This window comes from Callithrix jacchus, chromosome 12 (assembly GCF_049354715.1).
Source record: "Callithrix jacchus isolate 240 chromosome 12, calJac240_pri, whole genome shotgun sequence".
NCBI lineage: Eukaryota > Metazoa > Chordata > Mammalia > Primates > Cebidae > Callithrix > Callithrix jacchus.
The window spans coordinates 56,816,142-56,835,055 of NC_133513.1; the positions used below are offsets into that span (position 1 = coordinate 56,816,142).

Sequence of the window (18,914 nt, forward strand, 5' to 3'; positions counted from 1 at the left end):
AGACCGTGTAGGAATTCAATTTTTGAGGTGTGTTCATTTTCTTTCAACAGGCACCTAGTATAAAATCTCAGAGCTCAGATACTCCTTTGGAAGTTGAACCCTCTCTGAGTCACAATCCTGAAGGACAGGTAACTATGCATAAAGTTTGGAAAATAAAGATTAAGTTAACCAGACCTGTATTAAGCAAGTATTTTCATTGGAAAATGCTCAGGGCAGGATGTTAGTTATCATCCCATATTTGCCCATTACCAATTTATTACTTTGGGCAAATTTCTTTGTCTTGTTGAAACTCTGTAAAATAAACTGATACCGGGTTAATTATAAGGTCCTTTCCAGCATTAAAATTTTTTGTCTTTTATTAATTCTACTATGTTAAACATTATAAGGGATGCAAAGATGTATCATCTGCAGCATTTACTCATCTGCTTTCAGGAAACTCAGATGAGTTTCTGGCAGGAGAAACAGACAAGTACATAACTAACCATGGTATTTAATTTTGATGAGTGCTGTAACAGAGGTACAAATAAAAGTTCTGTATGGGCTCTGAGGAGACAAAGATTAGGATGGGGCAGTCTAAGGGAAGACTTCATGAAAGAGGTGTTATCCATACTAAGTAATCAAAGATGAAGAGATCTGTTTGCCAGATGAAGATGGAGGGAGAGGCATTTCAGAGCTAGGGAACAACTTGAGAGAGAACAACACAGAGATTTGCAAGAGCAGAATTTATAGTGTGTCAATTAATTGCCGTGTGTGGTATACAGAGTAGTTAAAGGAGAGATTTTGTAAAGAGGTAGGAAAGACGAGAGAGGCTGAATCAGGTAATGGAAAGACCTGAAAGGCTTCTTTAAAAGTTTGGACTTTATTGCATAGCTGATGAGGGATTCTGGAACCTCTTCTTTGAGATTCACACCAAAGGTTTTAAAGTCACGTAGAATTAAGACCTCATGTGTGTTTCAGGAATTCTTGCAAGGGTGTAAAAAAAAAGAGACTGAAGGTAGGGTAGGACTGCAGGCTTTTCTTATAGTATAAATGAGTGTTGATGACAGTTTTATTTAGGGCAGAGGTTGTAGTAAAGAAAGTCAGAAACCTGCAGAGGCGAGGAGTTTGCAATTGGGAAGTTTTGGGGGTACTGATGAAGAAACGTTAAAGATAACTCAAGTTGCAAGCCTCACTTTCAGGAAGGATGGCAACACCACCAAGAGGAAAGTCAAAAGAGAGATTGACATTGGGGAAATAATAAATTCAAGTTTGGACATGTTGTATTTAGGATACTGGCAAAAATCTGGGTAGATTTGTCTAGCAGTTGGAGTTGGTAGCTGGTAGGGAGGAGACTGTGAGTGGAAATATAAGAAGGAAGAGAATATTTCTGCAGGACCCATCTGAAAGAAGGTTGCTGGAAGAAAGAATAGCATTCACTTAAAATGGTTCCTGGGAAAGTATTATGAAGCCCTGTTTATGTAGTTACATATGCGGTTTTCTCACTTATTATATTGTGAGCATCATCTTATGTTAGTAAATTTTTCATAAATATTTTTTTCTGGAAATAATTAATAAAAAACAATGCCTTTACAGCAATACATAGAAGCAAGGACATACATTGTGTTAGAAATTCAGCTGGACAAAGCCTTGGTTCCGAAGCGAATGCCAGAGGAGCTAGCCAGAAGGTATGTAGCTATGGTGGTTATACTAGTTTTATACAATTTGGGTGTAAATAAGAGGGAGTCAGAGTGTTCCCATGATTTAATTTCCCTTGGGCTAAGCAGGAGTTATCTGGTTTTGTTCTAGATGAAGTTTTTTGTTGTTGTTGTTATTGTTGTTAATTATCACAAAAGCATTGCATGCTCATTATAAAAATTTTTAGGGCTTTTCCTCCCTGGCTGTCTAAGGATAGGCCGCTATCATGAACGACGCAGTAACTATCCACACTAGAAAGTTCATGACCAACCGACTATTTCAGAGGAAACAAATGGTCATTGATGTCCTTCACCCCGGGAAGGCAACAGTGCCTAAGACAGAAATTCGGGAAAAACTAGCCAAAATGTACAAGACCACACCGGATGTCGTCTTTGTATTTGGATTCAGAACTCATTTTGGTGGTGGCAAGACAACTGGCTTTGGCATGATTTATGATTCCCTGGATTATGCAAAGAAAAATGAACCCAAACATAGACTTGCAAGACATGGCCTGTATGAGAAGAAGAAGACCTCAAGAAAGCAACGAAAGGAATGCAAGAACAGAATGAGGAAAGTCAGGAGAACTGCAAAGGCCAATGTTGGTGCTGGCAAAAAGTGAGCTGGAGATCAGATCACAGCCGAAGGAGTAAAGGTGCCGCAATGATGTTATCTATGGCCGTTATGGATTTTTCACAAGAAGCTTAATAAACTAAAAACTTTCATGTGAAAAAAAAAATTTTTTTTTAGGAAGCTGGGTGCGGTGGTTCGCACCTATAATCCTAGCACTTTGGGAGGCCAAGGCAGGGGGATTCCCTGAGCTCAGGAGTTCAAAACCAGCCTAGGCAACACGGTGAAATCCCATCTCTACTAAAATACAAAAAATTAGCCAGGCATGACAGCATGCGCCTGTAATCCCAGTTACTCAGAAGGCTGAGGCAAGAGAATTGCTTGAACCCGGAGGCGGAGGTTGCAGTGAGCCGAGATCGCAGCACTGCACTCCAGCCTGGAAAACGGAGCAAGACTCTGACTCTTAAAAAAAAAAAAAAAAAAAAAAAAAACTTTAGGAAATAGGGATGAACAAGAAAGTATATAAAAATACCCAAGCCAGGTGTGGTAGCTCATTCATATAATCCCAGCAATTTGGGAGGCTGAGGCAAGAGGATCACTTGAGCCCAGGAGTTTGAGACCAGCTTGGGCAACATAGTGAGGCCCCATCTCTATAAAGAATTTTAAGAATTAAGTTAAAATTTTAAAAATTTAAAAAATAAAAACATCCAGATCTCTATTCACCTGATGATAACGTTGGTGTTGTTATCCTTCTGGAGTTATGTTAAAGCCCCCCCCCCCATATTACACATACACACATAAACACACTCATGTTACATACACATATATGTAATTTTTTAAAACTGTCTATATTGTACCATAGTGCTTTGCTTGTGGGTTACTAGGAAATTGTGCATTCATCTGGGTTATTCAACTTCTTGGCATACTATTCTCTAATACTCCTTTTTATCCCTGTAAAATTGATAGTAACATTGCCACTTTCATTTCTGATTTTAGTAGGTTGTCTTCTCTCTTTTCTTAGACAGTCTTGCTAAAGATTTGTCAATCTTGTTGATCTTTTTGGAAAACTAACTCTTAAATCTTATTGATTTTCTCTATTATTTTTCCATTCTCCAATTTGTTTCTACTCTAATCTTCATTCTCACCTTTATTATGTCTTCTGCTAGCTTTGTGCATAGTGTACACTCCTTTTGCTAGTTCCTTAAGGTATACAGTTTTGTTATTGATTTTGAGTTTTCTTCTTTAATCTATGTGTTGAGAATTATGTATTTCCCTCTGAATACTACTTTCACTGCATTTCGTAAGTTTTTATTTGGTTTTTGTTTTCATTGGTCTAAAGGTTTTTTAAAAATTTCCCTTGTGATTTCTTCTTTGACCCATTAGTTGAGTGTGTTTCTTAATTTTCTTATTTCAGTTATTTAATATTCTTATTTTCTTAATTTTCAGTCTTCTTTCCATTACTGAGTTTTAGTTTTATTTCACTATGATCAAAAAATATGCTTCATATGATTTCAATCTTTTTTTTTTTTTTTGAGACAGAGTTTTGCTCTTGTTGCCCAGGCTCGAGTGCAATGGTGCAATCTTGGCTCACCGCAACCTCCACCTCTCAGGTTCAAACAATTCTCCTGCCTCAGCCTCCCAAGTAGTTGGATTACAGGCATGTACCACCATGCCTGGCTAATTTTGTATTTTTAGTAGAGACGGGGTTTCTCCATGTTGGTCAGGCTGTTGAACTCCTGACCTCAGGTGATCTACCTGCCTTGGCCTTCCAAAGTGCTGGGATTACAGATGTGAGTCACCATACTCAGCCATGATTTCAGTCTTTTAAAATTTATTTATATTTATTTTGTGGCCTGACATATGGTCTGTCCTGCAGAATGGTCTATGTGCATTTGAGAAGAATGTGTAATCTGTTGTTATTGGGTAGAATGTTCTATATATGTCTTTTGGGTCGAATTGGTTTATAGGGTTGTTCAAATCCTTTTTCTTTCTTTCTTTCTTTTTCTTTTTTTTTTTTTTGAGGTGGATTCTTTCTCTGTTGCCCAGGCTGGAGTGCAGTGGCATGATCTTGGCTCACTGCAATCACTGCCTCCTGTGTCCCAGCAATTCTCCTGCCTCAGCCTCCCAAGTAACTGGGACTATAGGAGTATACTGCCATAGCCAGTTAATTATTTTTGTTTTGTATTTTCATAGAGATGGGGTTTCACTGTGTTGCCCAGGCTGTTCTTGAACTCCTGAGCTCAGGCAATCCACCCACCTTGGCCTCCCAAAGTGCTAGGGTTACAAGTGTGAACCATCACGCCCAATCTAAATCCTTTATTTCTTTATTAATCTCCTGTCTGGTTGTTTTATCTATTATTGAAGGTAGAGTATTGGAGTCTCTATTATTGTAGGACTATCAATTTCTCCCTTCAAATCTGTCAGTTTTTGCTGTATAAATTTTGGGTTTCTGTTTTATATGTTTATAAATGTATTTTATTGCTGTATTGAAACTTTTATCAGTATTTAATGTTCTTATTTGTCTCTTGTAACTTCTTTTTATCTGAAGTTTATTTTGTCTGACAATAATATAGCCATCTCAGCTCTTTGGTTACTATTTGTATGGAATATCTTATTTTATCCTAACTTTGACTTCCTTCTGTTCTTATATCTAAAGGGAGTATCTTATAGACAGCAGATAGATTCTGTGTGAGTTTTTCTAATGTAATCTGATAATCTCTGCTTTTTAATAGGAAAGTTTAATCCATTTACATTTAATGCGACTACTGATAAAGGATTTACTTCTGCCATTTATCTGTTCATTGTCTGCATGTCTTACATATATATATTTTGTTCTTCACTTCCTTTGTTACTGCCTTTTTATATTTAGTTGATTTTTTGTAGTATACCATTTGGATTTCCCTTTTTTTTCCTTTTCTGTATTTTTGTTGTTGTTGTCTTAGTGGTTAACTTGGAGACAACAATTAACATCTTAAACCTGTAATGGCTTAGTTTGAATACAAACTTTATTTCAGTACTATACAGTCTATTCCTATATATCTCCATCCTTCCCTTTTTATATTGTTATTGTCACAGGTTACAAATTTATCTATTGTGTGCCTATTAACATAGACTTATCATTATTATTTTATGCATTTGTCATCAAAAAAGAGATAAGAGAAAGAAGAGTTACAAGTCAAAAGTACAATAATACTGGCTTTTATATTTACCTTTACTAGTGTTCTTTATTTCTTCATCTGACTTCAAGTTACTGATTAGTGTCCTGTCATTTCAGCCTGAAGGACTACAGTATGTCTTAGTATGGATATCTGAGTTTTTCCTGCTTGGAGTTTATTAAGTTTCTTGGATGTGTTGATTCATAGCTTTTATCAAATTTGGGAAGTTTTGGGCCATTATTTATTCAAAATCTTTTCTTCTCCCTTTCTTCTCTGGAAAATTCTTCTTCCAGAACTTCCATAATGTGTATGCTGGCCAGCTTGATGGCATCCTATAGGTCTTAGATTCTGTTTACTTTTCTTCACTCTTTTTCTCTCTGTTACTCTGACTGAATTATTTCAATTGTCCTGTCTTCAGGTTTACTGATTCTTTCTTCTGCCTGATCAAATCTGCTGTTGAACCCTTCAGTGAATTTTTTATTCCAAATATTGTATTTTTCAGCTTCAGACTTCTTTTTTAAAAAAAAAAAATAATTTCGGTGGGGAGGGATAGCCTGGGGAGAAATGCCAAATGTGGGTGAAGGGGAGAAGAAAAGCAAAGCACACTGCAATCTGTGTACCTACACAACTGTCTTGCATGCTCTGCTCATGTACCCCAAAACCTAAAATCCAATAAAAAATTAAAAAATAATAATAATTTCTATCTCTACTGATACTCTAATTTTATTCATACATTGCTTTTCTTGTTTCTGATATTCTAATTTTGTTCGTACATTGCTTTTCTTGTTTCTCTTCATTTTGTCCATGGTTTCCTTTAGCTTTTTGAGTGTGTATAGGACAGTTGATTTAACGTATTTGTGTAGTAAGTTTGATGCCTGGCTTCTGTAGGAAGAGTTTCTATATTTTTTTCTTTGAAAGAGTAATACTTTAATCAGGCCAGGCACAGTGGCTCACACTTGTAATCCCAGCACTTTGGAAGGCCAAGGTGGGAGGATCATAGGTCTGGAGTTCAAGGTCAGCTAGCCAATATGGTGAACCCCATCTCTACTAATAATACAAAAATTAGCAGGCTGTGGTGGCACGCACCTGTAGTCCCAGTTACTTGGGAGGCTGAGGCAGGAGAATTGCTTGAACCTGGAAGGTGGAGGTTGCAGTGAGCCAAGATTGTGCCATTGCACTCCGGCCTGGCGACAGAGTGAGACTCTGTTTCAAAAAAAAAAAAAAGCCGTCATACTTTAATTTATTTGTACTATTTGTATTTTATCATTGTTGAAAACTGGACATGTGAATACTGTCATGTAGAAATTTTAGAAATCAAACTTTTCTCTTCCCTGCATTTGCTGTTTTTGATTGTTGAAGGTGTAACTTGTGTTCAGCCAGTGTTTTGACCAAGATTTTCTTGAATCCCAGAATCTAAATACAAACAAAAAATCTTTTCTGCCAGTCTTTGCAGATGGCTCTGTGCTGAGGCATTCTTGTAACACTTAAGCAGTCCATTTATATTTCTGCCTCAGCCTTTACTTCCTGCTTACACTGAACCTATAGATCAGTCAGTGGTGAAAGCATAGGGTCTTCTTGGGCCAACTTTAAGCATACATCCTGTCCTGGGCATACATGTGGCTTTCTGAATTCCCCAGTACACACAAGTACTTTTGAATGCTCTAATTTCCCGAAGAAACTCTCCAGCTTTTCCTCTCAGGCTTTAGGTGGTCTATTGTATGTCTCAACCATAATGCTTTGTCCTAAATAGTTCTGGGGTTTTGATAACCTTACAGCATTTTTGAACAATGCTTTTCCACCCTGTGTAGTTTTCAGTGCTTTTCCATACTTAGGAGAAACGGAGATGAGTGCCTTGCACAAGTCTTTCAGGCAGTACCAGACAGGTTAGAACAAATAGAATAATTTGAGAATAAAGTCTGCTCTGCTTCCTCCAGAATCAGGGATCAGTGTGCCACACTAGAAATCCAGGCTGCCACCTTCAAGACTGCTGCTGAGCTGTGTATGGCGTGGGGCAAGAGCAAGCAAAAATGCCACAAAGTTTTCCTGCCGATTTAGAATTGCCTTTTCTGGATTCAGCATTCTCTTGGTTACTGTAAACCTTTTCTTCCCAATGTTCTAACAAGTTGGTTCTGACAGTTTCAGTTTCTAGTGTTTTGGGTTTTTTTTTTTAAGTTTCTCTGGAGGATTAGGAGTTAGAGTTACCTGCTCTGTCATTTTGCTGACATCTAGACTTTACCTCTTGATGTGAGGAGCATTATACTCAAAGAAAGATGAAAGGAAATAGCGGCCTCTACCTTGGAGATTCTTTATTACATGTAAATTTAAGACTTTAGATAAATATCCCCAAATTGCCTTCCAAAAAGTTTACAGTTCTATAAGTAATATGTGAGACTACTGTTTCTTCACAAATTCACCAACACAATTCTAATTTGGTTTTTGCTATTTTGATGGGGAGAAAAGTTTCTTAATTTTAATTTTAATCTACATTATAAATTGTGTAGTGAAACATGTTTACACATATTTATTAATAATTTGGAAGTTCCTTTTGAGAATTACCTACTTATAATGGCATATTCATCTTTTATACCTGAGAGTTCTTGAGTTTTTTAAAAACTTTGCATTTAGTCCTTTTCCAAAAATAATTTGATAATATTTACCATAAATGACATATACAAAATAAAAGTGATACTCTAGAAATAGTCAAAAGCTCAAAACCATGGAAAAGGAAGACAGCCTTAAATAGAGCTCTCATGAATAAGCATCAAATCTGAGCTGTCCAACAAAAAGGGAAGCCCTCTATGTTATATAATTTTTTTTTTTTTTTGGTTCATACATGGAAAATTATTATTATTATTATTATTTTTTAATTTTTTATTGGATTATAGGTTTTGGGGTACATGAGCAGAGCATGCAAGACAGTTGCGTAGGTACACACATGGCAGTGTGCTTTGCTTTTCTTCTCCCCTTCACCCACATTTGGCATTTCTCCCCAGGCTATCCCTCCCCACCTCCCCCTCCCACTGGCCCTCCCCTTTTCCCCCCAATAGACCCCAGTGTTTAGTACTCCCCTTTCTGTGTCCATGTGTTCTCATTTTTCATCACCCACCTATGAGTGAGAATATGCAGTGTTTCATTTTCTGTTCTTGTGTCAGTTTGCTGAGGATGATGTTTTCCAGATTCATCCATGTCCCTACAAACGACATGAACTCATCATTTCTGATTGCTGCATATTCCATGGTGTATATGTGCCACATTTTTCCAATCCAGTCTATTATCAATGGGCATTTGGGTTGATTCCAGGTCTTTGCTATTGTAAACAGTGCTGCAATGAACATTCGTGTACATGTGTCCTTATAGTAGAACGATTTATAGTCTTTTGAATATATACCCAGTAATGGGATTGCTGGGTCAAATGGAATTTCTATTTCTAAGGCCTTGAGGAATCGCCACACCGTCTTCCACAATGGTTGAACTAATTTACACTCCCACCAACAGTGTAAAAGTGTTCCTTTTTCTCCACATCCTCTCCAGCATCTGTTGTCTCCAGATTTTTTAATGATCGCCATTCTAACTGGCGTGAGATGGTATCTCAATGTGGTTTTGATTTGCATCTCTCTGATGACCAGTGACGATGAGCATTTTTTCATATGATTGTTGGCCTCATATATGTCTTCTTTCGTAAAGTATCTGTTCATATCCTTTGCCCACTTTTGAATGGGCTTGTTTGTTTTTTTCCTGTAAATCTGCTTGAGTTGTTTGTAAATTCTGGATATCAGCCCTTTGTCAGATGGGTAGACTGCGAAAATTTTTTCCCATTCTGTTGGTTGCCGATCCACTCTAGTGACTGTTTCTTTTGCCGTGCAGAAGCTGTGGAGTTTGATTAGGTCCCATTTGTCTATTTTGGCTTTTGTTGCCAATGCTCTTGGTGTTTTGTTCATGAAGTCCTTGCCTACTCCTATGTCCTGGATAGTTTTGCCTAGATTTCCTTCTAGGGTTTTTATGGTGCCAGGTCTTATGTTTAAGTCTTTAATCCATCTGGAGTTAATTTTAGTGTAAGGTGTCAGGAAGGGTTCCACTTTCTGCTTTCTGCACATGGCTAGCCAGTTTTCCCAACACCATTTGTTAAACATGGAATCCTTTCCCCATTGCTTGTTTTTGTCAGGTTTATCAAAGATTGTATAGTTGTATGTATGTTGTGTTGCCTCCGGTGCCTCTGTTTTGTTCCATTGGTCTATATCTCTGTTTTGGTACCAGTACCATGCTGTTTTGATTACTGTAGCCTTGTAGTATAGTTTGAAATCCGGTAGTGTGATGCCCCCCGCTGTGTTCTTTTTGCTTAGAATTGACTTGGCTATGCGGGCTCTCTTTTGGTTCCATATGAAGTTCATGGTGGTTTTTTCCAGTTCTGTGAAGAAAGTCAATGGTAGCTTGATGGGGATAGCGTTGATTCTGTAAATTACTTTGGGCAGTATAGCCATTTTCACGATATTAATTCTTCCTAACCATGAACATGGAATGTTTCTCCATCTGTTTGTGTCCTCTCTGATTTCGTTGAGCAGTGGTTTGTAGTTCTCCTTGAAGAGGTCCCTTATGTTCCTTGTGAGTTGTATTCCAAGGTATTTTATTCTTTTTGTAGCAATTGCAAATGGCAGTTCGCTCTTGATTTGGCTTTCTTTAAGTCTGTTATTGGTGTAGAGGAATGCTTGTGATTTTTGCACATTGATTTTATATCCTAAGACTTTGCTGAAGTTGTTTATCAGTTTCAGGAGTTTTTGGGCTGAGGCGATGGGGTCTTCTAGGTATACTATCATGTCGTCTGCAAATAGAGACAATTTGGCTTCCACCTTTCCTATTTGAATACCCTTTATTTCTTTTTCTTGCCTGATTGCTCTGGCTAGAACTTCCAGTACTATATTGAATAGGAGTGGTGAGAGAGGGCATCCTTGTCTAGTACCAGATTTCAAAGGGAATGCTTCCAGTTTTTGCCCATTCAGTATGATATTGGCTGTTGGTTTGTCATAAATAGCTTTTATTACTTTGAGATACGTTCCATCGATACCGAGTTTATTGAGGGTTTTTAGCATAAAGGGCTGTTGAATTTTGTCAAATGCCTTCTCTGCATCAATTGAGATAATCATGTGGTTTTTGTTTTTGGTTCTGTTTATGTGGTGAATTACGTTGATAGACTTGCGTATGTTGAACCAGCCTTGCATCCCTGGGATGAATCCTACTTGATCATGATGAATAAGTTTTTTGATTTGCTGTTGCAATCGGCTTGCCAATATTTTATTGAAGATTTTTGCATCTATGTTCATCATGGATATTGGCCTGAAGTTTTCTTTTCTCGTTGGGTCTCTGCCGGGTTTTGGTATCAGGATGATGTTGGTCTCATAAAATGATTTGGGAAGGATTCCCTCTTTTTGGATTGTTTGAAATAGTTTTAGAAGGAATGGTACCAGCTCCTCCTTGTGTGTCTGGTAGAATTCGGCTGTGAACCCATCTGGACCTGGGCTTTTTTTGTGAGGTAGGCTCTTAATTGCTGCCTCAACTTCAGACCTTGTTATTGGTCTATTCATAGTTTCAGCTTCCTCCTGGTTTAGGATTGGGAGGACACAGGAGTCCAGTAATTTATCCATTTCTTCCAGGTTTACTAGTTTATGCGCATATAGTTGTTTGTAATATTCTCTGATGATGGTTTGAATTTCTGTGGAATCTGTGGTGATTTCCCCTTTATCATTTATTATTGCATCTATTTGGTTGTTCTCTCTTTTATTTTTAATCAATCTGGCTAGTGGTCTGTCTATTTTGTTGATCTTTTCAAAAAACCAGCTCTTGGATTTATTGATTTTTTGAAGGGTTTTTCGTGTCTCTATCTCCTTCAGCTCAGCTCTGATCTTAGTTATTTCTTGTCTTCTGCTGGGTTTTGAGTTTTTTGATCTTGCTCCTCTAGCTCTTTCAATTTTGACGATAGGGTGTCAATTTTGGATCTCTCCATTCTCCTCATATGGGCACTTATTGCTATATACTTTCCTCTAGAGACTGCTTTAAATGTGTCCCAGAGGTTCTGGCACGTTGTGTCTTCGTTCTCATTGGTTTCGAAGAACTTCTTTATTTCTGCCTTCATTTCGTTGTTTACCCAGTCAACATTCAAGAGCCAGTTGTTCAGTTTCCATGAAGCTGTGCGGTTCTGGGTCGGTTTCTGAATTCTGAGTTCTAACTTGATTGCACTATGGTCTGAGAGGCTGTTTGTTATGATTTCAGTTGTTTTGCATTTGTTGAGCAGTGCTTTACTTCCAATTATGTGGTCAATTTTAGAGTAGGTGTGATGTGGTGCTGAGAAGAATGTGTATTCTGTGGATTTGGGGTGGAGAGTTCTGTAAATGTCCACCAGGTTTGCTTGCTCCAGGTCTGAGTTCAAGCCCTGGGTATCCTTGTTGATTTTCTGTCTGGTTGATCTGTCTAGTATTGACAGTGGAGTGTTAAAGTCTCCCACTATTATTGTGTGGGAGTCTAAGTCCTTCTGTAAGTCATTAAGAACTTGCCTTATGTATCTGGGTGCTCCTGTGTTGGGTCCATATATGTTTAGGATCGTTAGCTCTTCTTGTTGTATCGATCCTTTTACCATTATGTAATGGCCTTCTTTGTCTCTTTTGATCTTTGTTGCTTTAAAGTCTATTTTATCAGAGATGAGAATTGCAACTCCTGCTTTTTTTTGCTTTCCATTAGCTTGGTAAATCTTCCTCCATCCCTTTATTTTGAGCCTTTGTGTATCCTTGCATGTGAGATGGGTTTCCTGGATACAGCACACTGATGGGTTTTGGATTTTTATCCAATTTGCCAGTCTGTGTCTTTTGATTGGTGCATTTAGTCCATTTACATTTAGGGTTAATATTGTTATGTGTGAATTTGATACTGCCATTTTGATTCTAAGTGGCTGTTTTGCCTGTTAGTTGTTGTAGATTCTTCATTATGTTGAAGCTCTTTAGCATTCAGTGTGATTTTGGAATGGCTGGTACTGATTGATCCTTTCTATGTGTAGTGCCTCTTTTAGGAGCTCTTGTAAAGCAGGCCTGGTGGTGACAAAATCTCTGAGTACTTGCTTGTTCGCAAAGGATTTTATTCTTCCTTCACTTCTGAAGCTCAGTTTGGCTGGATATGAAATTCTGGGTTGAAAGTTCTTTTCTTTAAGAATGTTGAATATTGGCCCCCACTCTCTTCTGGCTTGTAGTGTTTCTGCCGAGAGATCTGCTGTGAGTCTGATGGGCTTCCCTTTGTGGGTGACCCGACCTTTCTCTCTGGCTGCCCTTAGTATTCTCTCCTTTATTTCAACCCTGTTGAATCTGACGATTATGTGCCTTGGGGTTGCTCTTCTTGCGGAATATCTTTGTGGTGTTCTCTGTATTTCCTGCAATTGAGTGTTGGCTTGTCTTGCTAGGTGGGGGAAATTTTCCTGGATGATGTCCTGAAGAGTATTTTCCAGCTGGGATTCATTCTCTTCGTCCCCTTCTGGTACGCCTATCAAACGTAGGTTAGGTCTTTTCACATAGTCCCACATTTCTTGGAGACTTTGTTCATTCCTTTTTGCGCTTTTTTCTCTGATCTTGGTTTCTCGTTTTATTTCATTGAGTTGGTCTTCGACTTCAGATATTCTTTCTTCTGCTTGGTCAATTCGGCTATTGAAACTTGCGTTTGCTTCGCGAAGTTCTTGTATTGTGTTTTTCAGCTCCTTTAATTCATTCATATTCCTCTCTAAGGTATCCATTCTTGTTATCATTTCCTCGAATCTTTTTTCAAATCTTTTTTCAAGGTTCTTAGTTTCTTTGCATTGATTTAATACATGATCTTTTAGCTCACAAAAGTTTCTCATTATCCATCTTCTGAAGTCTAATTCTGTCATTTCGTCACAGTCATTCTCCGTCCAGCTTTGTTCCCTTGCTGGTGAGGAGTTTTGGTCCTTTCTAGGAGGCGATGTGTTCTGGTTTCGGGTGTTTTCCTCCTTTTTGCGCTGGTTTCTTCCCATCTTTGTGGATTTGTCCGCTGGTCGTCTGCGTAGTTGCTGACTTTTCGTTTGGGTCTCTGAGTGGACACCCAGAATGTTGATGATGGAGTATTTCTGTTGCTTGGTTTTCCTTCTACCAGTCTAGCCCCTTCGCTGTACGACTGTTGAGGTCCGCTCCAGACCCTGCTTGTCTGGGGTGCACCTCTAGTAGCCGTGGCACAGCGAGGGATGCTACCAGTTTCTTTTTCTGCTCTCTTTGTCCCAGGATGATGCCTGCCTAATGACAGTCTTTTGGATATAGAGGGGTCAGGGAGCTGCTTGAGGAGACAGTTTGTACTTTATAGGGGTTTAATTGCTGAGCTGTGCGCTCTGTTGTTCATTCAGGGCTGTTAGGTTGCTATGTTTGATTCTGCTGCAACACAGCTCATTAAACAAACAACCCTTTTTTTTTTCTCAAATGCTCTGTGTTGAGGGGTTTGGGCTTTATTTTTGGATGTCCGATCAGGTGTCCTGCCCAGCTCGAAGGCAGACTAGCCACTGTTTGGCTGCCGAGGCTCCGCCCTGCTGTTGTGTGATTCGCGCTGTTCCTGCCGGCTCTGCTGTGGTCTCCGCCACGCCCTGCGGCGGAGTCTCTTCGTTGTAGCGTGTTGCCTCAGCAACGGCAGGCTGCGTCAGCAGTGGGCGTGTATCTCAGTTGGGGCGGGTTGCCTCGGCAACGGCTGGCTGCCTCAGCAGTGGGCGTGTATATCAGTTGGGGCAGGTTGCCTCCGTAGTGGTGGACGCCCCTCCCCCACAGAGCGTCTCGGACCGTCTGCCCGGGATAGTTTGAAATCGCGGTTTTGTTCGTCCCACTGGGTATCCCAAACGATCTGTCCCTGCAATCCCCTGGGCTGGGCTACTGTGCAAGTCTCATTCAGTCTCAAGTCCAGCCCTCTCAAGTCTCAGGTTGCCGGTTCAACAAGGCACCCGGACAAGCGCGCCCTGTGGGGATTGCTGGGTAGGGCCGGCCGCCGCCGCCCGGGCTGCCGGCTTCGCCAGGCAGACCTACTGCCTGGCGTCCCGTGTCTTTTTATACTTGGGAGTTTCCCCGTTCTGTGGGCAATAAAGATCAGTCTGGAAATGCAGCACTGACTCACCGTTTGCGGATTCAACACGGGCTCCAATCCTGGGTTGTTCTCCTGTTATATAATTTTAATCATAAAGGAAAAAGTGCATTAGTCACAAAAAGAAACCACATTTATTTCTGGCATTAAATTCTAAAACAGATTTTTCATTTGGGCCCTTACATAGAATAATACGTAGTGACGGTGTAGCAGTATTCTTAATGACAGTTTTATAACAAATGCAGAAGCAATTTTTTTTTTTTGAGCCAGTCTCACTCTGTCGCCCAGGCTGGAGTTCAGTGGTAACGATCTCAGCTCACTGCATCCTCCACCTCCCAGGTTCAAGCAATTCTCCCGCCTCAGCCTCTTGATTAGCTGGGACCACAGGCATGCACCACCATGCCCAGCTAAGTTTTGTGGTTTTTTTTTTTTTTTGTTAGTAGAGATGGCCATGTTGGCCAGGCTGGTCTCAAACTCCTGACCTTGTGATCCGCCCACCTCAGCCTCCCAAAGTGCTGGGATTACAGGTGTGAGCTACCATACCTGGCCGCAGAAGCAATTTTTATGACTTTTTATGTCTGAAACTTTTTATACATTTATAGTTCATCAAGTACTCTATGTAGTACTTTAAAAGCTGGTTTGTCAATGTTTAAATATTCTTGGACTTTTAAAATGAGAAACGGTTATTAGCAATCAATTTTTTCTTTGGCTGTAGGAAATTGGAAGCATTTCTTCTCCAAATTGGCCCAAATTATAACATTATAGAGCAAAAGCTATTTAGAATGGCAACAATAGAAAGTTGTACTTAGGCTGGGCATGGTGGCTCATGTAATCCCTGTAATCCCAGCACTTTGGGAGGCTGAGGCAGGAGGATTGCTTGACCTCAGAGGTTTGAGAGCAGCCTGGGCAACATAGCAAGACCTTGTCTCTATTAAAAATAAAAAAATTAGTTGCGTGTAGTAGCACACACCTGTAGTCTGAGCTACCTGGGGGTGGGGTTAGGGAGCTGAGGCAGGAGGATTGCTTGAGCCCAAGATCCAGGCTGCAGTGAACTGTGATTGTGGCACTGTACTCCAGCTTGGGCAACAGAGCAAGACCCTGTTTCAAAAAATAAATAATAAAGAAAGAAATAAAACAGAAAATTGTACTCAATACTCATAAAAGATTATTTGCCTTTGATTGCAGGCTGAGACTAAATCTATGACACTGTATAAGAATATACCTAAATTTAAAGCAGTCTTCAACATATGTAAAGAAGCTCAATTACTTCCATAATAAAATAAATGCAAAATAAAACTATGCTGAAGCACCTTGTTTTTTCATTGTTGAAGATCAAAAAGGCTTGATAATTTATCGTCTTGTTGAGGATGTTTGGAAACAGGTCCCCTCATATAAACTGATGCGAATATAAATTGGTAAAACTCCAGTGGAGGGCAATTTGGTAATAGCTATCTAACTACAGATTCATGGATTTTTAACTCTTTGATCAGGTAATTCCCTTCCAATAAATTATGTTATCAAGATCATCAATGACCACCACATTGTTAAATCCAGTGGTCTGTTTTTGGGGTCGCTTTGACCCGTTGTCAACATTTAACTACTCAGTCCTTCTTGAGGAACTTTCTTCACTTGGTTGCGAGGACCCTATACTCTCCTGGCTTTACTCCTCCCTCCCTGGCCTTCTTTATCTCTCCACATCTAAATGTTGGGGTCCCCCAGAACTCAGTGCTTGAACACCTTTTCTATCTATACTTATTTCCTTGGTTTCTATCTAGTCTTGTGGCTCTAAATATCATCTCTACGCTCTTGGCTCCCACATTTATATTTCAAACTGAACCTCTCCTAACTCTCACATACTCTCTGGTTAGAGCCACAGTAGTCTCTCATCTGGTTTCCTTACATCTACCATTTTATCCTTCAATTTCTTCTTTTTTATTTTCTAATAATAGCTTTATCGAGATATTATTCACATTCCATATACTTCTCTACTGCCAACACCTTTTGTTTCATTTTGTTCACCCATTTAAAGTATCCAATTCTAATCCCTTTGTAGTTCATAAGCATAATAATAACTGGCTGTTCATGCTCATGCATGAGCTCTGCCTCCCTCAAGCCTTGTTATGACATCATCACATTACCTGTCTGATATGAACTTAGAAAAATAAAAGTAAAATAAAGTGTGTAATTCAGTGACTTTTAGTATACTCACAGAATTGTGTAGCCACTCCATAATCAACTTTATAAATATTATAATTATCCCCAAAATTGAAATCCCATGTATATTAGCAGTCATTCTCCTTTTCCTCTCAACCATTATGCCAACTCTTCCACCTTGAACCCCCAAGCTTAAGCAGCCATTTATCTCCTTTTTTTCTCTATAGATTTGCCAACTCTGGAATCATAGAATATGTGGTGACTGGCTTCTTTCATTTAATGTAATGTTGTTAAGGTTTAGTCATATTGTGGTATATATCAATACTTAATTTCCTTATTGCCAAATAATATTTCATTGTCAAAGCAGGAACAAGAGAGAGAGAGCAGGGAGGGAGTTGGGGTAGGTGCCACACACTTTAAAATGACCAGTTCTTACAAGCACTTAGTCACTATCATGAAGACAGCACCAAGCCATGAGGGATCCACCTCCATTATCTAAACACCTCCTACCAGGCCTCACCTCCAATGTTGGGAATTATAATTCAACGTGAGATTTGGATGGGAATAAATATCCAAACTATGTCACCTGCTTCCTCACTTCCCTCAGGTCTTTACTCAAATCATCTCAGCAAGGCCTTCCTGGTGAAATATGTTCCTGCATTTCACCACCCTCAACCCTTAACAGAGTCTGTCTGCCTTCCTGCATTATTTTTCTCCATGGGACATATTACTAGCATATTTATCTCATTTATTGTCTTTCTTTCCTCACTAGAATGTAAGCTCTATACGGGTAGACGTTTTTGTCTATTTTGTTTAATGCTCTATTCCCAAACCTAGAAAACTACCTGATGGTCAATAAGCACTCAGTATCTATTTTTTTTATTTGTTTGTTTTTGGGAGACAGAATCTTGCTCTGTGACCTAGGCAACTATCTTGGCTCACTGCAACCTCCACCTCCTGGGTTCAAGCAGTTCTCATGCCTCAGCCTCCTTGAACTACAGGTGTGTACCACTGCACCCAGCTAATTTTTGTATTTTAGTAGAGACAGGATTTGACTATGTTGCCCAGGCTGGTTTGGAACTCCTAAGCTGAGGCAGTCTACCCGCCTCAGACTCCCAAAGTGCTAGGATTACAGGAATGAGCCACCACGCCCAGCCTCTCAGTATCTATTTTGAATGAATGAATAACATTGCCTCTGGAGAGGAAACTAGGAGGCTAGGCAATAAGGTTGAAATGTTTTGCTATACAGTTTCATACCTTCTAAATTTTGAATAATATAAATAGATTACCTATTTAAATAAATAGAATTAAAATTAGTAATTGTGAACAGAGTTATCATTACATAGAACCTAGGGAGAAAAATAGATTTTGTGAGTGTGATTGTGGACTTCAAGGTAGTACAATATATTTAGCAAGAACCTGAAACTAAAGGGGATCTATAACTTAATTCCTTCTAGGTTCTTGTAAGGGCTTCTCAAAATAGAAGGTAGAGTTTTTGGCATAAGTAGTTTAAGAGTGACAAAATGTGTTTTTTTACTCATTTTAAGGTTTGATAACATTATTATAATTTAATGCAGTCCTATAAATAATGCCAAGAATACACTTTTATTGTAGCTGGGGAGGAAAAAAGAGTTTTTGCTTGCCTGTTCACCTGGATTTCCAAGTCATTCTATTTTTAGAGATGTTACGGAGTGCCTCTAAAATGATGACAACCATTTATTTCAAAAACCCAATCAATGGGCTGGGCGCGGTGGCTCATGCCTATAATCTCAGCACTTTGGGAGGCCAATGCGGGTGGTTCATGAAGTCAGGATATCAAGACTATCCTGGCCAACAAGGTGAAAACCCATCTCTACCAAAAATATACAAATTAGCTGGGCATGGTGGCATTGCTTGTAATACCAGCTACTTGGGATGCTGAAGCAGGAGAATTGCTTGAAACTGGGAAGCGGAGGTTGCAGTGAGCTGAGATCATGCCACTGCACTCCAGTCTGGCAACAGAGTGAGACTCCATCTAAAAAGAACAACAACAACAAAAAAACCCAGTCAAACAGCCCTCGTATACTCCAGTTTTTAAAAATATGTAAGGATAAAGCCAGGGTTCAAATTAGCAAAAAATACAACTTAGATACTCCCTGAGTAGCTGCTTTCTGACTCCCTCCTGTATGGTCCATAGCCATATACTGTGCTGTCGTTCACATCTAGGGTTTTACATGAGAGAATAGCACAGTGCTCAAGTGTAGTAGGGGAACAGAACTTAGA

General features: G+C 39.3%; 1 protein-coding gene, 1 non-coding gene and 1 pseudogene across 12 annotated transcripts in view; all 3 read left to right on the forward strand.

Moving 5' to 3' along the window:
* Window positions 1-18,914, forward strand: part of CFAP70 (cilia and flagella associated protein 70) — a 134,474-nt gene that overhangs the window by 45,871 nt on the left and 69,689 nt on the right. For all 11 annotated transcript variants that reach the window (XM_078345557.1, XM_054242307.2, XM_054242303.2 and 8 more), the window contains 2 exons: window positions 51-128; window positions 1,573-1,664. In XM_078345557.1, coding sequence (XP_078201683.1) covers window positions 51-128; window positions 1,573-1,664 — 170 coding nt within the window. The remainder of the gene's footprint in view (window positions 1-50; window positions 129-1,572; window positions 1,665-18,914) is intronic.
* LOC108594119 (small ribosomal subunit protein eS24 pseudogene) lies at window positions 1,886-2,310 on the forward strand (annotated as a pseudogene).
* LOC118146598 (small nucleolar RNA U13) lies at window positions 16,540-16,646 on the forward strand. The gene has a single exon (XR_004732448.1). It is a non-coding gene; the product is annotated as a small nucleolar RNA U13 (small nucleolar RNA).